This window comes from Penicillium arizonense, assembly GCF_001773325.1.
Source record: "Penicillium arizonense strain CBS 141311 chromosome Unknown PENARI_contig005, whole genome shotgun sequence".
Classification (NCBI taxonomy): domain Eukaryota; kingdom Fungi; phylum Ascomycota; class Eurotiomycetes; order Eurotiales; family Aspergillaceae; genus Penicillium; species Penicillium arizonense.
The window spans coordinates 622,793-646,839 of record NW_019173282.1 but is presented as its reverse complement, the minus strand read 5'-3'; the positions used below and the strand labels follow the sequence as shown (position 1 = coordinate 646,839).

Below are 24,047 nucleotides of genomic sequence, written 5' to 3'. Positions count from 1 at the left end.
AAGCGCCTAGCTGGTAACTTTATGATGGCCCGAAGGCGCCATAAATACAAGTCTATTGCCTCCAAGGTTCCTTTTTCTAACTAGATTCAACGCCGCTCCCTATTTCCAGCACACTAGTATCCCGTGAAAAAAAGATGTCTTCAATCACTAGCAACGAAGCTGCCTGGATTCCTACCGAGAAGGCAACATGTGAAGTCGGACCAGGACCCGTGCCCAACCCTAAGGAAAATGAGGTCGTTATCGAAGTTGCTTATGCAGCTGTCAACGCAATTGATTACCTGGTAAGAATGGTCCGTTGAACTATTGGGTTTGATTATAATAGAGACACGCGTAGATGCAAGACACTCCCTACGTTCCACTACCATACCCTTCTATCTTCGGCTCCGACATCGCTGGAACAATCGTCCAGCTAGGTTCTTCAGTGACCCGATTCATGATCGGCCAGCGTGTCATTGGCGAGTGTGATAACCTTCTCACACAAAACCCAAGTCACGCTGGGTTCCAACGGTTTGCGACTTGCGCGGAAATTATGGTTGCGGCCATTCCCGATTCCCTCCCTCTGGCTAAAGCTGCGGTCCTCCCACTCTGTTATTCCACGGCTGGATGCGCGCTTTTTAAGCATCTCAGGCTTCCTCTTCCTTCGCTTGATCCTAAGCCAATCGAAAAGACTATCTTGTTGTGGGGTGGCAGTTCCTCTGTTGGCTGTTCAGCAATCCAGTACGTACAATACCATAGCACCTATATCATATTTATACCCCAAACCCTTAGACCAGATCATTCAATACTGACTTAGGACTTTAAAGTTTGGCGGTGGCTGCTGGTTTGACTGTGGTCACTACTGCTGGAGCACAAAACCACGATTTGGTCACGAGCTTGGGCGCTAAGTTTGTCATTGATTATAACAGCCCGACTGTTATCGAAGAAGTTCTCAAAGTCCTCAAGACAGGCGATCTGGTCGTGGATTGTATCTCCATCCCAGCTACCCAGGTGATATGTACAGAGATCGTGCACAAACTTGGCGGGGGGAAGCTTCCTGTTTTACGATGGCCGGAAGCAAGTAAATATGATGATGTTGAGATGATCTTTGGTATGTCTCACTCTATTCGGAAATTCTGCTGCCTTCGCTAATTAACGACGTAGTCAATGGCGGAGATCCCGTACTTGTCGATCTCGATATTGGCGATGCGCTTTGGCGTAAGTATCTCCCTGAAGCTCTGGCGACAGGGAAGTTTGTGCCGAAGCCGGACCCAGAGATTATCGAAGGAGGATTGGGAAAGGTTCAGGAGGGGATCGATATTGTTCGAAAGGGGGTTTCGGCTAAGAAGATTGTTATTGAGGTCGCCAAGGAGGCGTGAGATAGACATTTTCTGTCTGGTGCCATGCTAAAAGTTGCGATGGATTTGATGGGTCTCCGATCTTTCAATTACGAGGCTTAGATATAGTTAAGAAATGAAATTTGTCTAATTTGGCAGTTGTCCCTAATGTAATATCGAGACAGCCTTTCAGTTTTTGCGCGTCTGAAAACCAAGAGAATATTGACAGAACTAGTGTAATTTAACAGGCTGAACCAGAATAGATCAAATTCTCTTTCTCAAACTATAGAAAAAAGCACAGCAATTAATAGAGGCATGGGGACATGCTTTCCCATACAAAACAAGGTGCGATTCTCAGGACCTGGACATCCGATCTTCGGCAATATTCAGGAACACAATTTTGCATACGCTATATGTGCACGTGACATCGGAGCTTAAAAACACCGAAACCAATCAAAGACCTATTACAAATTTTCAGCCAGGACGTCACTACCATTACTAAGAAGAACCCCTCCAGGCCGCTTCCGCGTTGTCTGTTTCAGGTAGAGCAAACACGTCTTGCCTTCGAAGGAATCGAATCATAACTGCCAACACATTGCAGAATGCAGACACCATCCGTGCCAAAGAGACGGACGATAACGTCATGCTCCAACTGCTACCGTCGAAAACAGAAGGTAGATTCCCCCGTACAGTGCCATGGAAAGGATGCTTTTCTAATATATTATTATAGTGCAATCGTCGTCGGCCCTGCAATAATTGCAATGCTCGAAAGGTCGGTCATGAATGCTATTATGACTCTTTATTCGGGTAGGCATTTAGTCTTCTCCCTCTCAGCTTTCCCAGCCTAGTTCCACTATTATATTGGCTGAAGTGAGCACCCACTGATCATTTGATCAGGCACTCTACCGAAGCCAATCCTGAAGCTGCGGGCGTAGCAAACAATACCCGAATTTCAGGGGAAATCGGGGAAATGTTTCCCTATAATAGTCCCACGGTTCGAGATCGATTGGGATACTCCTCAACCAAAGAAAGCAATGCCTTCGTTGAGGCTAGGAAGGTGCCTTCGAGTTAATATTGCGTTTAATTCCCTGCTAATATAGCCAGACCCCACTGACTAGCGACCACGAAAGTCACATGCAATCACTTGAGTCGGTAGCACCCGTATGGAAAAGGTACTGGATGGCCATCTCCGGACTTCCCAGTGTTACGGTGGTTGATGAGCTTGTCGATATTTATTTGTCTGAGATTAACTGGTATGTAATTGATGACGAGGGCCTATGGAACATTCATTCAAATACTTAGTACCCCATTTCACACAGGCTATATGATATAGTCGAGCCGTTCTATTTCAAGAGGGCCTTCAAAGAATGGCGAACTTTCACTTCAAGTGCCTCGGGCTCTTCTGGCATTGAATCCATTTCAATTAGTCTGAGATGCTTCCCAGGCCTGCTTTTTCAAGTACTTGCAATCACATTGCTGTTTCTCCCGCCAGGAGCCAGAATCGAGGAATTACATGAGATCGACTATCTCCAGCTCTCTCAAAAATATACCGACATCGGTTTAAATCTGATACATCTGCTGGGACATCAAGGGACTACAGTAGTCACGGTACAGCATGATCTCCTCAGAGCAGCATGGCTCAAAAACCGAGGTCATGGGGGTGAAGCTTGGCACGCCTTAAGCGATTCAATCAGGTTCGGATCAATCATGTCTTGGAAGAGTTTGAATTCTCATCAGATATCAGGAAGGCCCAAGAACTCAATCTACACCAACGTAGCAAAACCGTTCAGCCTTCAACGGGGGAGGAATTTTGGTATTGTGAATGGAAGAAAAGGTTGTGGATAACGCTATATGCATGGGATAGGTAAGTGACAACTTCGACACATTTGTTCACAATTAACTTTGAAAAGTAATATGTCTATATTGCTTGGTCGACCGAGGTTAGTCAACGCAATAGACTGTGACGTCGAACTGCCTATAAATTGCAACTTCCCCGAAAGTATCGAGAGTATGCATTTGTCGACTGCACAAGCCTACAGCTCCCACGATACCAGAGTTCCCTCATCCGTCTGTCTTAGCTTGCTCACGTATGAGCTTTCACAGAAAATCCACGAAATAAGAACTCTCAGAGCAGACAAGCCCGGCTTGCAAGACTACACTATTATCCAGCGACTTCATTCCGAAATACTATCCTTGGTGAAAGAGCTCCCGTCGACGATTCGAACACCAAACCCTGATACTTCATGGGACCTGCAGTTTCCTATCATACCGCGTCTGAGGGAGAAGATATTCACAGCTGCATATTCATTACTCATGGCACTCCACCGGCCGCACGTCGCAAAGCACATGCAGAGTCGAGAAACCGTACTGAAAGCCGGTCTCGCTATTCTCGAGTCTCAGCAGCGATTCTTTGAAGCTATCACTCAGTTCCACTACGCATACTTCGGCAATGCTTTCTTCAGTATCGATGCAGTGATCGTGCTGTCAACCGTGGTCTCCAGCTTCCCCTCGAAAGACGTCGACTTGCTGCAACAAATAGTGCTTGCTACCCAACAAGCAATAGGCCGCTTGTGTCTCATCGAGACGGAGAACGAGATGGCTCGCGCGGGCATCAAGATCGCGCGTTCATCCCATCAGACAGTCAAAGATGCGTACAACAGGAGCAAGCTTCTGAATCCGGTACCGACATCAACTTCAATTACGCACGAGTATCAGGGCCTAGAGGATGACACCTTTCAGCGAAGTCATCAAATTACATTACCGGAGTTGGGCGACAGTTTTGATACGGGTTTCCCGATCTACCATAACGCTGTTACGAATGAAGCGGACTTAAATGAGTCGATGATGTCGATGAATCAGACGGGAGCAACGGAGTTTGATATTTCGTACTGGATGGGTTACAGACAACAAATCGTTAATGATGCGGTGGACATGTTTGATAGTAACATGAATTGAATTCACGTTTGACTTGGACTACTTCTCGCAAGTGGGTCTAGATCAGTATTCAGAGTCTATATCTATTGTCAAAAAAAAAAAAAAAAGCACTGAACGATATTATACAATATTAAAAATTTCACTCCCAATGCTGGGAACGTCTAAAGGTAGCTATGATTCGCATCGCTGTATTCAAAGCTCGCTCCCAATAACTCTATGCGTCAAAACAAAAGATCCAATTATGCTGCAGCCATCTCAATGTGTTTCCCCTTTACTGACTTCCACTCAATCGCTAGACTGCCGACTATGGTAGTGGCAGCCATGGCGGCTGCGACAAGGAAGGACTGGGTGAGGGCGTTGTTATATGCCAATGTGACAGCAGGAAGTATATCCTTGGCAACATTGCTCTGAATGGAGGTAGCTCCGGTGGAGAGAATGATGAGAGGGTCAATGTTCGGTACGTACGTGGCAAGACCCTTGACTAGCTTGTTGGTGAAGACGCTCTGGCCGATGGAAACGAAGAGCGCGCCACCTAGTGTCTGGACGAAGATGATAACTGATGTGCCGATAGGGACATCGGAGATGTCGAGAATGGTTTGGACGGCAATGAGGGGTTGTTGCATCCCGAGACCGATTCCAATGCCGGTAATTGCTTGATAACCGATCCATAATGAGTGGTTGGACTTGGGAGTCAATGTATAAAGAAGGCCACAGCCGATGCCACATTGAACAGAAGATGCGATCATCAAAGGAGCGTCTGAAGATTTATTAGCATGAATGACCTTTGCTGATACTCAGACGTACAACACTTACAGTATCCCATAACAGTAACAGTAATACCGCTGATAACGGAGACAATAACCAGAGTCAAGATCATAGGTAGGTTCATAATACCAGACTTGATTGCAGATGCTCCTTTCACGGCCTGGAACCAGATTGGAAGGTAATATATTAACAAGAGAAAAAAGGACCCCAAGGCAAATGAGAAGTATGCAGCAGACAATACTGAGCGCTGCTTTGTAATGCGAGGAGGGACGGTAGCTTGATCCTGCTTCCAAAACTGGATGCCAATAAAGCCCGCAATCAAAAGACCGAAAAAGAGAAAGAGCAAGATGATTCTCCAATTTCCCCAGGGGTGCTTAGTTCCACCCCATTGAAGTGCCAATAGTAGGCAAATGATGGCTGGGATAAAAACAAGAGTTCCTTGCAAATCAAACGCCCGGATACGAGCTTTCCAGCCTGAGTTGGCAATAGCTTTTCGTTGTGGGTCTGTAAAGAAGATCATGATAACGATTACAGTAATAGCGCCGAGGGGAAGGTTGATATAAAAACACCATCGCCAGGTTGCTATTGATAATCAGAAGTCTATCTCGTTGACCAAGACAATTGTTCATACCTTTATCTGTGAAAACGCCACCAAGTAGAGGGCCAGCAACTGACGCAATCCCATACATAGCCCCGATAAAACCAGTATACATGGGTCTCTTCACGAGTGGAACAGAGTACGCCACAATAATTAGAGCGCCAGAGAAAATGCCAGCAGAGCCAACTCCTGCAACAGCTCTGCCGATGATGAGGACGATTGAGTTGGGCGCCACACCGCAAATAAAACTTCCCAGCTCGAAGACTCCAATAGCAACCAAGTACACCCATTTGATCGAAAAGAATGTGTAGAATTTTCCAAAGAGGAGTTGAAAGGAAGCTGTTGTGAGAAGGTATGCCGATCCGTACCACCCCACATCTGGCAGACTGTGAAACTGATCCGTGATTTTGGGAATTGCGGTCGCAATAATGGTGTTGTCCTGCAAGAAATATCAGCTGCAATAGCTCGACTATTTTTTGAGGGAAAGTCCTTACAAGAGCCATCAAAAACACGCTCAGACATAGTGCCAAAGTAACAAGACCGAGTTTGATGCCAGTAGGATATTCCACTCCCTCGCCACTGGTCATGACCCTGTTCAATTTAGCGTGTGCCTCCTTCGCAGATACAACTTTGTCCAAATTATGTCCATCTTTCTTTGCTGGCGTTGTAGGTGCGTTCGAGCGAACAGAGCCTTGTTTTTCAGCCTCGGCCGGGGCACCCTTCTCACCCAGGCGGGGAGAAGAGCTGCTGAGCATCTTCGTTACAGAATCATCGCGTGACTTTTTTTCGTACGCCATCTTGGACAATTTCTTTGTCGTTGACTTTGAGGGCTGACGCTGAATCAACGGGCTGGTGGCTGCCTTTAATATAGCAGCCATAGGACGATGAAATTCGGGTGGGGCGTCGTTGAGTCTTCGCACAAGGCTGCCTCGGTCCTCCAGAAAACCTTAATCGGTTTTTGGATACATCTAGACCTCAGAATGAGTCGCGACTTTCTAGGTCCGGTCCGGGTCTAGATACATCTCTCGTTTTTAGGGGTTAGGCTCACCCGATGGAGGGAAGGGTTTTAGGCCGAAAGCTTTCGGTGCTGATCTTATTTTAGGTTTCGGCCGGGAAACATGCGGCAAGATATATTCCGATTTATAATAGGGCACGTTAGACAACGCCCAATAGACTAATCCCGAAACTCTGAGAACAACTTTAAAAGGCCAAAAGTTTTGTCTGTTCAATTCTATCAGGAACTCACATATCACTTCATCTTCATCTCATTCCCAAAATTCACCTAAAATGGCTGTCTGGCTCATCACTGGCTGTTCTTCTGGGTTTGGCAAGGAAATCGCAAAAGCAGCTCTAAAGCATGGCGAGAATGTTATTGCCACTTCACGCAACGCCTCCAGGCTGTCGGAATTGAAGAGACTTGGAGCTACAACTATCTCCCTAAACGTGAATGGGACGCCAGCTGAGATCGATGCAACTGTCGTCGAAGCAGCAAAAGTCCATGGCACCATTGATGTTCTTGTTAATAACGCTGCATATGTTCTGATTGGAGGTATAGAGGAAACCAGGTAATTCCAGTCCCCTCTCTTCTTCCTCTTATTCACCTCTTATTCAACTCAATTAACAATTTATAGTGATGCCGAGGCACGCGCGCAATTTAATACCAATGTCTTTGGTCCTCTCTCAATCATCCGATCTGTCCTCCCTTTCATGCGTGCCCAGAAATCCGGGGTAATTGCCAACATTGGTTCCCTCGGAGGCTATGCCTCAAATGCCGGCTCGGGATACTATTGCGCCACAAAATTCGCACTGGCTGGACTGACCGAAGCCCTTCGAGCTGAAGTAGGCCCTCTGGGTATCCAAGCGACCGTCATCGAGCCTGGCTATTTCCGAACCAATTTCCTCAAAGCAGACGTGGATGGTAAGACTGTTGCAGCGAAAACCATCGACGACTACAAGCCTACAATTGACTATGTCAAGAGCATGCTGAGTATGTATGATGGGAAGCAGCCCGGTGATCCGGCGAAAGGGGCTCAGGTGATTGTGGAGGCATTGACGGGTACTGGACATGCGGCAGGGAAGACTTTGCCTGCAAGACTTTTGCTTGGGAGTGACACGGCGCCATATGTTTCCAGCATCCAGGAGAGGCAGAACAAGGAGATGGAGGAATGGAAGGAGCTTATTGCTACGACGGATCACGCGAATTGAGGTGGTCGTTCTTGGTGACACACCCCATACTCGTGCAGTTCCCTGTGTTGTATGATAGTGACAGGCTATTTAGCGATGGAAGAGCTTTCTAGAAAATCAAAGTCATGAAGATACTCTTCATGGGCTGTATAGTGTGATATAATCAGAGGTAAGGCACACAGGAAAGTGAACGTGCTGTTCTGATCATTTATAATCTTGATATGACATTGATCTCACCTGGCCGACGTAGCGAAGCCCAACTGACTTGCTGAAGATCGAACATGACAACATCTACATATCAGACTTCTCTTGCAACCTACGATTGAACCTCGCCAAAACCTGCCCATAACCCCAACCCGCCCACAAGAACCAAACCCAAGACCCAAATGGATACCCCGTATAACCCGCAAAACCAAAAAAAGCTTGACATGTCATTTTACATAAAATTGTGCTGTATTTTTCGATTATATAATGGTAAACCCATTATAAGAGTGTCCTAGCGTACAGCGAGGAGTATTCAGAACAAATGTATTGAAGGAAAATGGGATTGGCTCATAATACAGCTTTGTAAATTCACCAGTAAATGATTCCATACACTTGACAGCAAGGAGGGCTCCCAAGATTGACATCTGGCATTTCGAACACTGACGACAGCTCACACTTCTACACCAGTCAAACTCGATAGAGAATCGAAGAATTGCCGACAGGTGACACACATATTATGCTTTCCCGTGCTGGGCAAGTTCGTCGGGCGTTTCAAATTGGATGTCGCAGGAGATACAGAAGTTATGCTCAGTCCCAAGGTGCTCTTCAAGCTCAACCGGTTTTGCGAACTCCAGTGGTGGGAAGCAGATATAGCAAATATCGTGACATAGGGTAACTCTGTCGTGGATAGGACCACTCGGGCAAACTTAGCCACATTGTGAGACCACGCAGTCTCCAGTTTTAGATGGGTAAGCGAGGCAGATGGCCCAGTTATGCGAGCAATACAATAAGGTGGATTGTATGAAGAGACTGAACGCTGGTCCTACCTAGGACTAGCGAGAATTGCTTATATATAGACTGGCCTATTCGTGGGCGGTGAGGTCCTAGATCATCCTTCCACCGTACGTCCTAAGGCATAAATAGATGATCCTAAGGCATCTATTTATGCCTCAGGCGTCGTCAATACCCTCAGTCAGGTAGTAACTTCTTATTAATATATCCTTACGCTAATTACTAATTACACTATCTATAATTCTAATGCTATAAAATAAATACTCAAAAATATAGGGCAAATCTACGTAACTTATATAAGTCACGAGATTAAGCTGTTTATCTTCTTTAAGGACCCTCAGGGTCCAAGATTAGGCCCGCAAACCCGCCCCGCGGGCGGGTCGGTGCGAGGGTAATACGGGTGACCCGCGGGTCACAGCCAGGTCTAGTGCTACCTAGTATAGAGTAAGCCCGTAGATTGTCACTTGGGCACGGAAGTGTGAGAGGAAAGTGACACCACGCCAGATCTCGAGGCTCACTCCAGCTCCTCATGTTTGACTTATTTGCATGCCAATGGAAAGCTCCAGCTTTTTTCCATACAGCGCCGATTCAGAAAGTCATGTATCTTTTGTGGTATGATACTGTATGGTATTATTTCTGGAATATCGATACTCCGGGATTATTCCTATTTGGCATTAGGGTTCGAGAAACAATCGAAGAGTGTAGGTGGTGACACCAGTTACGGGACGTACTGTACTAATATACCACGTGGGCTAGACTATCTATTAAATCCAAATCATTCAAGCAATCTAATTTTCGCAGTTTGCTGTCGTTTACTCACCGCAAGCTCTCTCCTGCCCACCAAATTTGGAAAAGGCTGCCGAATGACCCCTCTCATTAGTGTCTTGCCAAGGAGGACGCTAGCCCGCAGAAACCTATCAAGCTCAAAAGATAAGGCATGCGGCGCGAGACGTCGAGAGACAATTCCACTCTCAATGCCGCAAGCCGGTGGTCTCCGGTTCCCTGCCTGCAGATCCCACCAAGCGACCCTACTGCGATAGGGGGAAGAGCGAAGCCACTCGTCCGCAAGAAAAGAGTGACCACTAAGAGGCCGTCTTGACATTAAAAACACCCTCGTGGGCATATTTACCTGCTGCAACGTCGGTAGCCATACTGCTCTAGTCTGATTCAGGGTTGTAAGGCAACCAAAACTCATGCAATGACCTGAAACGGCGCCGAAGAAATGCGGGCGAGGGCAAATATATAAACAGAGCTTCGCTACCCCTTAAGAGCCAGACAGACCTTCGTAGCTTCTCCTCGAAGCCTCTTCTTCACTGCTGCTCATTCACACAGTTACTCATAGCTCGTTTTCTAAAGCCTATCCTATATGGCTCGTCTTACCAAGGTTGCTCTCGTCGCTCTTGGCTCAGTGACGGGGGTCAGTGCTTGGGGCTCACTAGGCCATGCTACAGTTGCATATGTTGCCCAAAATTATGTGACATCCGAGACAGCATCATGGTAAGTGCAGTTTAGTCCCCAAAGTGCCGCGGAACTACAATTATGCTGCTTCCACATTCAATGCTAATAGTTTTCAAGGGCGCAAGGTGTTCTGAATGATACCTCTAGCTCATATTTGGCTAGCATTGCCTCTTGGGCCGATTCATATCGCGCAACCACTGCTGGAAAATGGTCTTCTTCGTTCCACTACATCGATGCTGAAGATAACCCTCCAACAACCTGCAATGTAGACTATCAGCGCGACTGCGGCAGTTCAGGGTGCTCAGTTTCTGCTATTGCCAACTACACCCAGCGTGTAGGTGACAGTCGACTTTCCAACGACCACAAGGCAGAAGCTCTCAAATTCCTTGTACACTTCCTCGGTGACATAACGCAGCCGCTGCATGATGAGGCTTACGAGACTGGCGGTAACGGCATTGCAGTCACCTACAAGGGCTACAGTGACAACCTTCATTCGGACTGGGATACCTACATGCCGGAGTCATTGATTGGTGGTAGCTCGCTCGCAGATGCGCAATCCTGGGCTAAGACTCTGATCAGCGAGATTGACTCGGGTAGTTACAAATCTCAGGCGGCGAGTTGGATCAAGGGAGATACTATCAGCGATCCAATCACCACATCTACCCGTTGGGCTTCGGATGCCAATGCCTTTGTATGCACTGTTGTCATGCCTGATGGAGCTGCCGCTTTGCAGACTGGCGACCTTTACCCGACTTACTACAATTCTGCCATTGATACAATCGAGCTGCAAATTGCAAAGGGTGGCTACCGGTTGGGCCATTGGCTTAACTTGATTTACACCGCTAAGATTGCCAAGCGCGATGTGGAAGCATTTGTCAAGGAGACCCGAGATGCGGCTCTTCCAGACCTGTCCGGTCGCGATCTTCTTCCAAAGCCCCGTGCCTTGAGCCGTGCTAAACTGGCAAGAGCGGCCATGGAAGGATCATGTTGTAGTTCAGAGAAGCGCGATCATGAGCATTGATATGCTGGTATAATTACCAATGTTGATATATGCATGGTGGAGTTGTTGAGCATGAAGTCTGTAAATAGAAGAAATTACTTGACAATGTGGAAAGTGTTACAGAAACCATGTGCAATCGGGTTGTAGGCACTTTCACTCTTTCCTTCCTTGTCATGACATGTTCCATTGTCGTCAGATGGTTCAGGTCGTGTTTGTAATCGTAGTCCCAAAAGGTTGATCCTTGTTGACCAATATGCCACAAGCATGGAAATCCTATCGTATCTCTACCAAGCCACAGGCAATGGTGAAGGTCAGGATAGCGAATTGGAGCGACGCCCATCAAGAGAAGTCAATTCTGGCTGCGGAACTGGCGGGAGCTGATGTGGTAGAAGCCGCAGATGACACCGAAGCGCTCGACTCTGACTGGCTGGTACCGGCAATTCAGAACGGCCATTAATGCACGCCGTATCATGATCAACGAGATCACAGGTCTAGAATCCGATGAAGAAAATTTTTATCTTCCGTGGCTGATATGGTGGCCGCTCAAACCCCAAATGCAAAACCTAGAACTTGTAAATTTCTGCCCAGGAATGCTATGGCAGATTGCGATCGCATCCATCTTCAGCGACTACCCGGGCATCTTTTTAAAGTCCTGCGAATCGCCGGATTTCAAGGTCGACAAGTGCCTCAATCGAGGGGCTGAGCAGAGCCACAATCCCGTATATCTCAAGCTAATAGAGGATGTGTGGCTGAGAAAGGCTCGACACTTCCGTCGGGTACTTTGCATTCAATGGCGACTGGGAGGCTCTAGAGGAAGATTTAGAGCCCTCTTCCATGCTGACTTGGTCGCCACTGAATGATGACTTTATGGAGAATAAAGACAATCAGTCTGGGATTTACCTTGGCGAGTCCCCTGAATCGAGCTCTGTGGAGCGGTATGTCTGGATAGCCTGAGACTCTGCGCAAGATCGAGGTTTTGTACGACGGAGCATACATGGGTCTTGTTCACTACCTCGATGATGAGGAGCTTCCACGCCACAGAGATCGTCATCATTCATAAGCCATCTTACTACCTGTCAGACCCATTCCATGTCATATCCCATAACCAGCATAGTCCGCCATCGATATTATCCATGGGGCTATCTTGTGCAAGGTCCTGAGAGCCACCAAATATATTCCAATCATAATCTGCGGGAAATTGCCAATTACCACGTGGCAGCATTTCTTGGTCAGAGTATACACGACGTGCAGGGCTCTCCGTGCCTGTCGGTATGCTCGATGGTCCGTCATTACCTGTACCGAGAACTGGGAAGAATCAACACGTTAGCCAGCTCATTCCGTAGCGTGTGTTCCCCCACGAATTGAGATAATTACCATGTTGGACAGATGTTAAACTTTGGTTAAGACGATGAGCTCTGCTTAGACCTGGCCGAGTTTGGTCCCTGCCGAAAAGATGAGGAGAGTCCAGCGTGGCATCGAGTGGCAGCCGGAGCGTGTCTTCCACAGACATAAGAGGGATTTCTGCCGGAGTTTGTTGAGACTGGGCCTGTGTTCGTTGACTTGTACCGAACAGTGGAGCAAATATGGTTGTGGATTCACGGCGGAGAAGAAGAATGATGACGTTTTTGAGAATGGCTGTGCTTTGCTTCGATAGTGCAGAGCGCTTGCCAAGCAGGTCTTGCAGACGAAGGATACGAGTAATTGTTCGCTTGATTTCCTGTGCGGTGTCGGAAAGAGGCTCTGAAAGAGCCATCACAGCAAGCACGACCGCAGCATTGAATAAATTGATAGCGAGAAAGGCGACAAGATGGCTGTCTGTGGCGAGCTGGGCAAGAACTGGCAATTCCGTTACCCTTGACGTTCTCACTGCAGCATTCATCCACAGTTCTGAACTGTAGGTCTGGGCTTTGGAAGGCAGAGCATCAAGGATTGACCGGTTGACAAAAGCACTGCTGCTCGAATGATCTACAAGATTGTCGCCCTCTGCGCCGAAAGCTGCTCGTTCATTATTCATAGACAGAAAGTCAACCTGCCGGTTCAACAAAGGTCGATGAAGTACAATGAGCACATTGTCATAGGTCAGCTGTAATGACAAAGACTGTAACGCATATGCCCTCGATCTTAGTTTTCCATCGGCATGGAAGTCTTGCTCCAGATCCAAGGACAAGTGGCTGGGTAAACGTTCATACCAGCTTTGGAGGTTCTGTGTCGCATTCTTAGCCAATTCATAATACGTATCTCGCGCCGGTTGATCGGAAAACTCCAATGTGCGTGAGCCGAAAATAGCCTTGAGGGCTGGAGATGCAATCAAGTAGAGTCGGTTCAGCTCCCGCTGGTATGAAGAATATAGTACGAAGCTGCCCTGATCCGATGTGGGTGTGACAAAGGTCGGGTTTTCTAGCACGTCTGCCGGCATGGTAACATCGCAATCTTCGTCATTGATCCCCAATGGCCGGCCATAGGTAACTGATGCGAATCTGTCCCACGTATATATTGTCCACCAAATCCTTTTCCTTTCCTCAATATCTTCCAGGGTTCCTCGTGAGGGTTGCCGGTGCAGCCCTAAAGACTGGGACATTTTGATTGTCGCTCCCAATAATGAGAAAGAGAGGTTTGGACGACCGTGGTAGACATGATGCGATCCAAGTAGAATACAAGTTTGGATGGCTGTGATTGAAGGTTGATCCATAACTTCCACAATATTTGATTCGACAAGCTTCAGCAAATCTGTACTCCACGCCTTCCATTCGTCACGATGCTCTGGCAGATCAGTCCCACTCCTTTGGAATCGATACCACGATGCCATTCCTAGCATGACTGCTAACAATAGGAGAAATGGCTTTTGTGAGCGATGTGCAGATCCATCAGCAATAGAGTCAAGCATTTGACGGAATTTTGGTTCGTAGATTGCTAGTGAGAACCAATGTATGGCATCGAAATACTCTTCCAGCAGATCGTGTAATATTGGTATGGGGGGAAATGGTCCTTCTAGTATTGACGAGATCGAGCTGCGTTGGCCATTCCCCACACCTGTTGATACTGGAACATTAGATTGGGCATTGATCCCAGCCTGGTAGCCAGGAATGGCGGAGGTCGTCTCCTCATCGATACGTTGACTGGCAAGTTCAAAGATCCTCTGAGCAATCCCAAGCGCAGATTGGGCTTCATCGCAGTGGTGCGGCGAAAATGTCTTGATGTTTGTGGCATTGTCAGCTTCATTTCCTCTTGAAGGAGGATCTGCTGACCGGGGCTGAGCGGTAGAAGTGCTTGCAGGGTCACTTCTAGGCCTCAGCTGCTCAGGGGAATTATTTCGTGAGAAATCAGGATGATCCCTGAACGCAGATGGACTCTGATTTGATGCTTTTTTCCTTTTCCTGATGGTAAGCTAGGATATTCTCTTAGGATACGGTTTCCACCTTACCGCTGGCGACTTATCTTCCGCGCCTGGCTTGTCAGAAGGGGCCGACAAGCAACATCGGCTCGAACACATAGTGAGCAAGGCCTAAATTCATCACACTATGTCCACACCACTTATTCAGCATGTGTTCGAAGGGAAATTTTCGATGAAGTTATGGCAGGGTGACTCTACCCGAGATTTGTGATGTCGACATCGCTCACACGCACTCCTCACTCGGGTGGGCAACCGATGCCGGACAACCTCTACATCGACCCTTCCAGAATGACCCGAAGGCATATTACCAAGTGAATCCACCGAGACAGTGTCACGTCGTTGGTGCGTTTGCGATTAAGAAGTTAGTTGCGAGCTGTGGCAATGGTTTTGGACGAGAAAATGGGTTTCTGCCAGGTACGGCCGCCCGGTTAGGATGATGTAAAAACCTGGCTGTCTAATATGGAAGCAGAAGTTCGAGATAAACGTATAGTTCCGGAACCCGTCATGAGTCTATTCTAATGACTGGTATCGAATTCTAGTTAATAGAATAAAACCAATCTCAGCACCTGAAAGCTTCTGGGCTCTTGTCACTTCTTTTTGTTCCCAATATTTGGACTCATGATATGTTTTAATGTATCGAAACATTCTAGATCTTTTCTTTCGGTAGCTCAGAGAAACTAGAAGGAAGAGGACTAACAAGTTTTTTATCGAGCGGTCAAGATCTTGGCCGCCTTTCTACGTATTTTGACATAATATTTGGTACATGTCATGGGCATCTTACCTGATGTTTCCAAAGGTAAAAAACAAGGGAAAAGACAGTGAGAAAAAGAAGAGGGAACCAGAAGTGAAGACCTTAGGCAGCCTTCGAGACATCTCCGCAATGAGTAGCTTATTTGCAACACGGAAAGAGCTAGTTCTGCGGAAATGCGACAGAAGCCTAGAGCTGTACGAGGATCTTTGCCAGAAGCCATTCCTTTTCAAGGTTCAATGCCTATGACTGTAACAAAAGGCATGCGCTATACTAAACTTGCTTTTGCCTCTTCCTCATTGACATCCGGGCCGTAGATTACACTCTTAATTCCACCCCGTCCGGCGACATTTTCAAAAGCTCGCTCAGCCTGGCTGAAAGGAAATTCATGGGTGACGAGATCATCCAGCCTGATTCGGCGCGAATCCAGCAATCCTACGGCTAATTTGAAGTCTCCGGGCCCATACCGAAAGCTTCCTTTGAAGACAAGCTCTTTGTCGCAGATCTGGCTTACCGGAAGTGATAGGTTCGGCTTTCCCAAGCCCACTTGGACAAATGTGCCGCCCTTCGCGAGGGCTGCGATACCACAGTTCAGACAGGGCTCAGCCCCAGTCGCATCCAGGGCAATATGAGCGCCAGAATCTAAGCTAGCAGTAGCCAACAAATCTGCCGCATTCCTGTCAGCACCCTCGGCGCTCATTTGGTATGTATTGGTAGCACCATATTTCAAAGCGGAAGCGAGGCGAGCCGGGACGACGTCCACGACGACAACTGTTGACGCGCCGAAGGCTCGCGCAACGGCGCAGCAGAGTAACCCGACAGGACCTGCTCCGAATATAACCACTGATTTCTCCTGCATATCGCCTGCCAATCGGCAGCTATGCACGGCTACGCTAAGAGGCTCGATCAGGGTGCCGTCGCGTAGTGAGATATGGGATGGGAGCTTGAAACAGCACTCTGCAGGCACGCGGTAATAGGTAGCGAGCGTTCCGTCGTAAGGTGGTGTCGCGGCAAAGCGCATCGTCTGGCAGAGGTTGTAGCGGCCGCCGCGACAATGATTGCAGCTATTGCACGCGATGCCGGGCTCGAGGGCGACGCGGTCTCCAACGGCGAGGCCTTGAACATCGCTTCCGCTCTCTACCACGACCCCTGTGGATTCGTGGCCCAGTGTTATAGGTGCTTCGACGACGTATGGCCCTATCCGACCGTGTTGCCAGTAATGGACCTGTAAGGCGAGGTGTTATTTTCTATTGCATCACGGAAAATGGAATAGAGGAAGAGGGAAATGGGAAAGTTCGAAGCCTTTTCACTCACATCTGAACCACAGAGTCCTGTTGCTATGACTCGGACTATGACATCTCGGTCTGACTGGAGCGTGGGTTTATGGCGTTCTTCAAAAGCAAATTTACCTCCAGGATGCAGTACAAAGGCCTGATTGACAGTCTAGGAAATTCTTAACGTTAACAGGTGCAATAAAGACCCATGCATTTGGGCCATGACTGGGGTCGGGACTACCTTAGCAGCTTTTGTGACGGTCATGTCTGCGGCTTTTTGTTTGATGGAGCAAAGCCTCTGGGACACTGACGATCTTTAAATATTATGAATGTCATAAAGATCCATCCCATCCATTTACATCATAGAAAACTTGAGCGTGGGGCGAACGGATCCTCTGTATTGAGACTCTGCCGGCGGACAGTCCAAGACCCAAGCCGGTCCAATTTATACAGGGTACTTATATGTCACTCAAACGTGGAAAGCAAAAGCAATAAGTTGAATGAAATATAGCCATTCATAGCTCAATTGAATTCAAACATACTGAGGCCTCAATTTACCATGTACTCTTGTCTTTTGACACATCCTTTGATAAACATCCCCGGCATATTCCGATTCCAATCCCGGAAGTTCAGGAACCGTGTGGTCTTCAGCCTAGACGACTTTGATCCCGGAACCGTTTGATATCCGCCGGAACCGAGATACAGTGGCTCCACATAATCCCGGAACCATTTGATATTTGCCACCGGAACCGAGATTCGGCTCCGCCATGGTCCCGGAACCTGCAGTTCCCACAGAAGAACGGCCAATCATCATGACAAAAATTTGATCTAAAGCGTACGCGAAAATTTGACTACATGCTCGGGCTCAATAGTCGGGTCACTCTTCACGACAGAGCCCGCGTCGGGAGGGGTGCCAAGAGACTCAAGCTGTTAGGTTCATCGGCATGTCCAATAGCATTCCCGTGCCGCGTGAAACGTTTCGGCTCGGTAACCCGCCGAAAGTTGAATCCATAGTGTACCTCTGGAATCATTTCCCCATATTCTGGAGAAAATGCCTCTTCCCCACGGGGCAGGGTTTGGGTAGAAATAAACCCCATGCCCTCCGGTTCGCTGTCAACTTGTCCACAAAATATCTCTTGATCCAATTTACAAGTGGTGTTAATACTTGTTATCCTGGTTGGTCAAACCCTCTTTGGCACAATGAGTATCGCGAAATCTTCCCAGTCGGTGCCCAGTGGGACCATCAGGGAGCGTTCCCTCGCTGTCGCCGCGCAAGCTCGGGAAGAGCATAGTTGGCTGGAGAGGAAACTCAAGCCCAAGAAGATCTCAGCTAGGTATCCCTTCACAGGCAAACCCTTGCTGTATGCTACATGTGCCTTTGGCAGCTTGGGGGATGCCCTTTTCGGTTATAACTCTGGTATGGCATCCTCGCATATGTTGTCAAATTGTTGCTGATTTCATAGGTATCATGTCCGGCCTGCTGGTCAACGAAGTTTTTATATCTCGCTTCTTCAAAAACTATGGGGGAGCCGACGGGACGACAAGCGGCGTCGACCCCTCGATTACAGGCATCTCTGTTGCGTGTTTGCAAGCAGCGGCGGCGGTAGGAGCACTCATAGCCGGTCGACTTGGGGACATGATCGGCCGAAAGAAGTGTGTCCGCGTCGGCGCTTTCATCTACTTCTTCAGCTCGTTTATTCAAATGTTTGCTCCCGGTTTCGCAACGTTCATCGCAGGTCGCACCATCCAAGGAGTGGGTGTGGGATTCCTCTCGATGACCGTGCCTATCATTCAAACTGAGATTGCCGCCCCTCATCGCCGTGGTTTGATGGTGGGTATAGAATACACCTTTTTGATCGCTGGATATATGCTCTCTTGCTGGGTGGACTATGGATTTAATTTCTTGCTGCCAAAGAACCTTTCGTGGCAGGGGCCATTCATCATCCAGATTGTGCTTTCTTTTGTCTTGTGTGGGATGTCCTTCGTTCTACCAGAAACCCCTCGATGGTTGGCGATAAATGGTTTCGTGGACGAAAGCTTGCAAACAATTGCAGATCTGCATTCTGATGGTAATACGGAAGCGGAGCATATTCAACAGACGTTCCTTGAAATTCAAGAAGCAGTTATCTACGAAAGCAATCTGGGAAAGTCCGGTTGGAAGGTAATGCTCCTCTACTACTTGTTTGACTTGTGAATCTCGTGGATCGCTAACCGTGGTTGCCACATCATAGGAAATGTTCACCCGGTATCGAAAACGGACCATTGTTGGAATAACGGTGCAGATGTTCGCGCAGATCAACGGAATCAACATCATCTCCTTTTACCTTCCGAGCACCTTGTCATCCGCTGGCTATGATAATCGCAAATCCCTGCTGTTCACTGCTGCAAATGCTCTTCCCTACACCGCTGCAACAATTGTTACCTGGTGGTTAGCAGACCGATGGGGCCGGAAGCCATTGCTCATTCTTGGAGGTATGTTCCCATGTGGAAGAGGAAAGTCGAGTTAGCTTGCAACTAAAAACTAACAATCCAACCAGGTCTCCTCATGGCCGTACTACTAGCGGTTGTCTGCGTCTTCACCGAAATCAATGTGGATGTCCAAGTCAAAGCGAACGGCCAGTATGCCTTCGTCATGCTTTACAATATCATCTATGGATTTACCTGGGGTCCGATGCCGTGGCTCCTACCTGCAGAAATCTTCCCGCTCCGGGGCCGGAGTAAAGGCATGGCTCTGGCCACGACTAGCAATTGGATCTTCAACTTCATCATTGGAATGGTCTCTCCCGATGCTTTCTCTGGCATTCATGGTTATTTCTACCTGGTGATTGCAGGATTTTGTCTCAGTTCGGCCGTCTTAGTTCACTTTTACTACGTCGAGACAGCACACCATTCTCTTGAGGAAATTGCTGTTGCATTCGGTGACAATGCGTTTGCGGATGGTGATGCGGAGGTCATGGACATGGCTGGTGCGAAGAGTGAACAGGTGGAATACTCGGCATGAGGGAGACCCGATGCGTTCAATTGTGGATTATCCCATATATCGACTTCTCCTTTGGGCTCTGTTACGTTCTATAGGAAACTGAGGAATCGAAATATCACCTCTTACTGTATCATGTATGGTTGTGAACTAGCATGCTGAATTAAATAACATTCTCGCTGTATAGTTGTCTCTAGATACAAGACGTAGCGCGAGGAAGCAAACTTTCATCCCTTTGCTTCGAACCATCAGCCCTTCACCTAGCTTTGTTGAAACGGTCGCTAGCAACCTTTTTCTTTCTGGACCAGTCATTCTAGGTGCTATATATCACCATGCCCTACGTTTCGGATTAAAAGCCGCGAATTTTGTAACATTGTAGTATGACAATTTTCCCGTTGGCCAATCCTGGACACACTCTCCCGTGGCTCACAATATCAGCCTCCCTTAACTAATCCCTTCAATGAGTTTCACATGCGAGCTGCGCACCCCACCTAATCTATCACTCTGAAATGTATTTATCTCAACTAAAACGTCATTAAATTAGATAAACTGAAAACGCGATCTATCTAGACACGTATTTCTCTTATGGCACTTAATCCCATATACTCTACACTTCAGTAAGGCCCTCGTACGTGGCTGTAAAGGTACCAGAGGCGGTCTTGGCCAACGGAGTATTAGTGCTTTAATTGCTGGTTCTTCGACCTGAACGAGCTAGAGAGGCTCTAAATATGGAGTACGAGGGCGAGCCGGTTGAGTTTAATTCGGATGTGATACAGCTGCCAGCCTTTAATCCATTATTGAGTACACAAGTCGAATTATTCACATTTTTACTGGAAAAAGTGACCAGTGCCGTTTGGTTCACCTGGATCTAAGCAGCGGCGAAACCGTCTTCTGTACCGTATACATCGACATTGAGCACATATAATTCACGACGGGTGCTATTAAAGACCTCAATGGGTTCGGGTAAACTGTAAATTCTTAATTGAGGGCGCCCACTTAAACAGTTATCTCTATCGAGTAGGCCAATGACGTAGAGTAACCTATATAGCCATAAATAACATTAGACTATATTAAACAATGACGATCATAATCTATAAGCTTAAATCCCGGCTTAGGAAGTGTATGCGTGAATGATTGCTAGAATTGCAATTAAGGAAGAATGTATCTCCGAAAAGCCTAAGGAACGATCTTGACTAGGGTAGACGAAATTATAAGCGTACTGCGTAGGTTTAAATAGGGTCATATTAGAAGGACCCTCCAAGGAAGCTGTTCGGAAACCTTCTCCATTTATCTAACCGTAATAGGCAAGGTGTAGTAATTGTATTTATTTAAATATTAATTGTATCCACCGGAATATATATTAGCACATGGAATACCGAGGTGGTTTCTTAAGGGTAATTCGGAAAATACTAACTACGACATAAACAAAGCCTTAAGAGGCGAGTAGTGAGGACCTAGAAAGAATCCCCCTGCTATACAGGTCGCCACAGCCACAAACTTAGCAAGAAATTGCGAAGTCAACGGTGTAATCTAGAGCTCTTTCTTTAAGGCTGTTTGAGCAGTACAGGTCATTTATGAACTTGAGAAGTGTGACAGACTGTGGGCAGTAGCCAGTCGATTGTAAAACTTTATATTAATATAGGCTAAGAATCAAAAACTGTTACTTTGACAGACCTTCTGCATCATTACTTAGAATGGATTGACAAATCGCTGGAAGAATCAATAAACTTGGGCCAGGTATTTGTGAACACCAGGTTCCTGATTGACCTCTCGGCCTGGTGGAAAGCACGGATGGTGAAGTTCGGAGGAACGATAACATGATCCGGAACACGGGACTCGATATGCATGATACTCTGGCTCTCGTGAGGATATGCATCCAGACACAGAGCGTGAGTGTCTTCCTCCACGTTTATCACAGTAGAAAACTTTTTTCTGTGTGACGGCATCATGTAAGACTCTGGGACATTTCTGTAGGTGCGGGTTTCAGTTCCCCTTGACACAGATTGATCGATAAATTGCGCAGCTTCACTAAACATTTCCGTTAGATCCGAGTAAATCTGGGACTCGATGTTGATGGGAAATTCCGCCGTTCGTAAATCGACACAGGCGGCATAGATCTCCACCGCGATCTTGAAGAAATGAAGTCGGTGGTACTGAGAATCGCGGTTCCAATCGTAATCCGGCTTCGATTCACTGATCTTCACCCAGGCAGCCTTCCAGTCACGCACGTAATTCAAGAAGATGATATTCTCGCCGCTGAACTCCTTGGCCGCGGCAAATCGGAGAAGCGCGCTTGAATCTTCTGCTAAGCACCTCTCTAGGGCTTTTCGTGAATAGACTTCAGGCATGCGGCTAACTTCACTTTGACTTCTGGATGCTGCTGAATCCAATTCGTCCGCGCCAGCTGCCTTCTTGTCATTCCATGCTTGGAGTTCCCCAAGGATACGATTCCTCAGTCTCCTAGAGACAACAAGCTCATAACACGGAAAGAAGATAGTAACAGCCTCCATTGTCATAATACCAGGAGCAAACCTGCGAGTGTTAGCAATTGTGTTATTTGTACCTCATGATGGACTTCTATTACCAGAGAGCCGGCACCCAGTATCTATTGATATCTGCCCAGATTTCGGTTGAAGAATACAGTGCGGCGAACCACATGGGCGAACCTGGTAAACTGCGGACCTGTTAGTATCGTTGTTTGGTACGGTGATATCAAGGAATGTGGTCAAGTGCTCACGCGGCGATGACGCAGCAGGTGATCTGGAGCCGCCAGTGGTGTATGTCGTGGATGTTGCGAATCTTCCAAAGAATGTATGGCGCAAATATCCAAGACCAGAACAATTGCCAGAGGATCGAAGGAACCCTTGATTTCTTTCTGTCAGACGACGTCGCAGTATCACACAAGCAGCAATCTTACCATTCAGGACCTCGCCGACATTCAGCAGAATTCACATGTTTGGAGAAGGTACCGAAGCTTTGAAACTTCCGAGAGGTGAGGAAGATAGAGAGCGACAGAAACAGCTACAGGTGAGAGATGGGAGATGAGTAGGTGAATAAAAAAGGCAGCGGGCGCGGATGATGCACTGACTTGAACCAGCATTCCAACAACAATGCCCAATTCCGTTTTTTGGACGAGCTTCAACTGTTTCCATTGGAACCGGGATCGGCTAGAGGATTTTGCACGATCCATGAAGCGGGGTCTGTATGGTTGCTGCGCGGCTAAGAGCAACTTCTCCTGAATGCCAAAGACGCTCAGGAGCTGCATGCTGTTCGCTTGAAAAAGAGCGATCCCCAAAGGCAGATAGATGCTCATGATCCAGTATTCTGCGACACAGGGGTACTTGTCACCCATTGAATATGCGACCATGCACAGAATCCAGTAGACATGGAGAAATGAGACCGCGCTCAGCGCGAGAAACAGGTTGCGAATGCGAATGCATTGCTCGTGGCGATTGATAATGAGAAAAGCGGAGCCGAAGAGGAGGGCAGTCGTCCAGATGATGGCCACAGATACATAGAATTTGGCCAAACTGTCGAATATAGGCCCGCGCTCGCCGTCTCCTCCGGGGCTTGTGGAAGCCATTCTGGAGGGATTTGGAGACTGAAAAATGCCACCGAGGAAAAGCTGGTGGCTGAACGTTCAGTAAAGGATTGACTGGCTTGGTGAGATGAGGTTAAACGCTTGGTCCAACGTGGAAAATGCGGTGGGGTTAGTCATTTCGGGAAATCAGTCTGTCTCCCCGAAAGTTTACATAGGCTTCGCCCAAGCGATCGGCAAAGAATATAACTAGATTTTGTCTCCCGCAATGCCCAGATTCCAAAGAAGAGTTTGTTCAAGCCTAGTGCGCTCCCAAAGTTTCAACGGATTTCGCGGGTGTAAACTTTGCAGTCTGGCCAAGTTCCCAGGAGCCAGTGGCTGCGCGGGGAAAGGTTCGCTAGTGCTAAAAGCGACAAGGCGGCCCCTGAGCCGTCCCCATCCGCGGCCCCAGGTCGTGTAAGTGTGTTTCACCCTCATTGCAGGACCCCAGGCCGAACTGACCCGGGATCCGGAGAAGTTCCGAGGGACGAATTCTGGAATAGGGGAGTCCGCAACACACTGCCGCCCCAGTTGTGGCCCATAACTCCCACTTACCTACGAGTTGAGTGTAGAGAAAGTTATGACAGAAAAGTCGGTTGCTCCGATTGGTCGAATTGGATAGTGGCTGCGGATCCGCGCGGGCCGTCAACTTTCCATAGAAATGTAGAAGAAAAGGGTCCATCCGGGTAAATTACCTGTAACATCGAAAGATAGAACCCTTATACATAAGTACATGCATTAGTCGTCCCGCATTGTTGTTATTCCCAGGTTTGCAGAGTTTTTCATCAATCAGAGAGTACGTTACCATCCAGTCCCGTACAGTATTGTATTC

At 47.6% G+C, this 24,047-nt stretch overlaps 10 protein-coding genes across 10 annotated transcripts; 6 read left to right on the top strand and 4 right to left on the bottom strand.

Annotated features, from left to right (window-relative positions):
• Positions 1-134: 134 nt before the first annotated feature.
• On the top strand, positions 135-1,355 carry PENARI_c005G02775 (zinc-binding alcohol dehydrogenase family protein; the record flags this gene model as incomplete). The annotated part of the gene is made up of 4 exons (XM_022629640.1): positions 135-281; positions 335-717; positions 804-1,087; positions 1,141-1,355. The coding sequence occupies 4 exons, from the start codon at positions 135-137 to the stop codon at positions 1,353-1,355; spliced, it is 1,029 nt and encodes a 342-aa protein (XP_022490084.1).
• Positions 1,356-3,227: 1,872 nt separating this feature from the next.
• Positions 3,228-4,268, top strand: PENARI_c005G07603 (fungal specific transcription factor domain-containing protein; the record flags this gene model as incomplete). The annotated part of the gene is made up of 1 exon (XM_022629862.1): positions 3,228-4,268. The coding sequence occupies one exon, from the start codon at positions 3,228-3,230 to the stop codon at positions 4,266-4,268; it is 1,041 nt and encodes a 346-aa protein (XP_022490413.1).
• A 218-nt stretch (positions 4,269-4,486) lies between these two features.
• On the bottom strand, positions 4,487-6,407 carry PENARI_c005G12229 (MDR family MFS transporter; the record flags this gene model as incomplete). The annotated part of the gene is made up of 4 exons (XM_022630078.1): positions 4,487-5,004; positions 5,061-5,594; positions 5,644-6,049; positions 6,105-6,407. The coding sequence occupies 4 exons, from the start codon at positions 6,405-6,407 to the stop codon at positions 4,487-4,489; spliced, it is 1,761 nt and encodes a 586-aa protein (XP_022490451.1).
• Positions 6,408-6,897: 490 nt separating this feature from the next.
• On the top strand, positions 6,898-7,815 carry PENARI_c005G09369 (uncharacterized protein; the record flags this gene model as incomplete). The annotated part of the gene is made up of 2 exons (XM_022629950.1): positions 6,898-7,175; positions 7,242-7,815. 2 exons carry the CDS (start codon positions 6,898-6,900, stop codon positions 7,813-7,815), a joined length of 852 nt encoding a protein of 283 aa, XP_022490506.1.
• Positions 7,816-10,156: 2,341 nt separating this feature from the next.
• Positions 10,157-11,269, top strand: PENARI_c005G00214 (S1/P1 nuclease; the record flags this gene model as incomplete). The annotated part of the gene is made up of 2 exons (XM_022629527.1): positions 10,157-10,287; positions 10,366-11,269. The coding sequence occupies 2 exons, from the start codon at positions 10,157-10,159 to the stop codon at positions 11,267-11,269; spliced, it is 1,035 nt and encodes a 344-aa protein (XP_022490262.1).
• Positions 11,270-11,501: 232 nt separating this feature from the next.
• PENARI_c005G07659 (uncharacterized protein) lies at positions 11,502-11,743 on the top strand (the record flags this gene model as incomplete). Its single annotated transcript, XM_022629866.1, has 2 exons — positions 11,502-11,678; positions 11,738-11,743. 2 exons carry the CDS (start codon positions 11,502-11,504, stop codon positions 11,741-11,743), a joined length of 183 nt encoding a protein of 60 aa, XP_022490296.1.
• A 236-nt stretch (positions 11,744-11,979) lies between these two features.
• Positions 11,980-14,738, bottom strand: PENARI_c005G08171 (fungal specific transcription factor domain-containing protein; the record flags this gene model as incomplete). Its single annotated transcript, XM_022629887.1, has 4 exons — positions 11,980-12,100; positions 12,319-12,553; positions 12,623-14,597; positions 14,670-14,738. 4 exons carry the CDS (start codon positions 14,736-14,738, stop codon positions 11,980-11,982), a joined length of 2,400 nt encoding a protein of 799 aa, XP_022490276.1.
• Positions 14,739-15,655: 917 nt separating this feature from the next.
• Positions 15,656-16,926, bottom strand: PENARI_c005G11646 (NAD(P)-dependent alcohol dehydrogenase; the record flags this gene model as incomplete). Its single annotated transcript, XM_022630057.1, has 3 exons — positions 15,656-16,612; positions 16,702-16,830; positions 16,903-16,926. 3 exons carry the CDS (start codon positions 16,924-16,926, stop codon positions 15,656-15,658), a joined length of 1,110 nt encoding a protein of 369 aa, XP_022490230.1.
• A 935-nt stretch (positions 16,927-17,861) lies between these two features.
• PENARI_c005G05244 (uncharacterized protein) lies at positions 17,862-19,662 on the top strand (the record flags this gene model as incomplete). Its single annotated transcript, XM_022629740.1, has 5 exons — positions 17,862-18,078; positions 18,125-18,492; positions 18,592-18,822; positions 18,893-19,133; positions 19,199-19,662. The coding sequence occupies 5 exons, from the start codon at positions 17,862-17,864 to the stop codon at positions 19,660-19,662; spliced, it is 1,521 nt and encodes a 506-aa protein (XP_022490075.1).
• Positions 19,663-21,323: 1,661 nt separating this feature from the next.
• Positions 21,324-23,221, bottom strand: PENARI_c005G06502 (uncharacterized protein; the record flags this gene model as incomplete). The annotated part of the gene is made up of 4 exons (XM_022629804.1): positions 21,324-22,170; positions 22,223-22,312; positions 22,376-22,513; positions 22,608-23,221. The coding sequence occupies 4 exons, from the start codon at positions 23,219-23,221 to the stop codon at positions 21,324-21,326; spliced, it is 1,689 nt and encodes a 562-aa protein (XP_022490071.1).
• Positions 23,222-24,047: the final 826 nt, after the last annotated feature.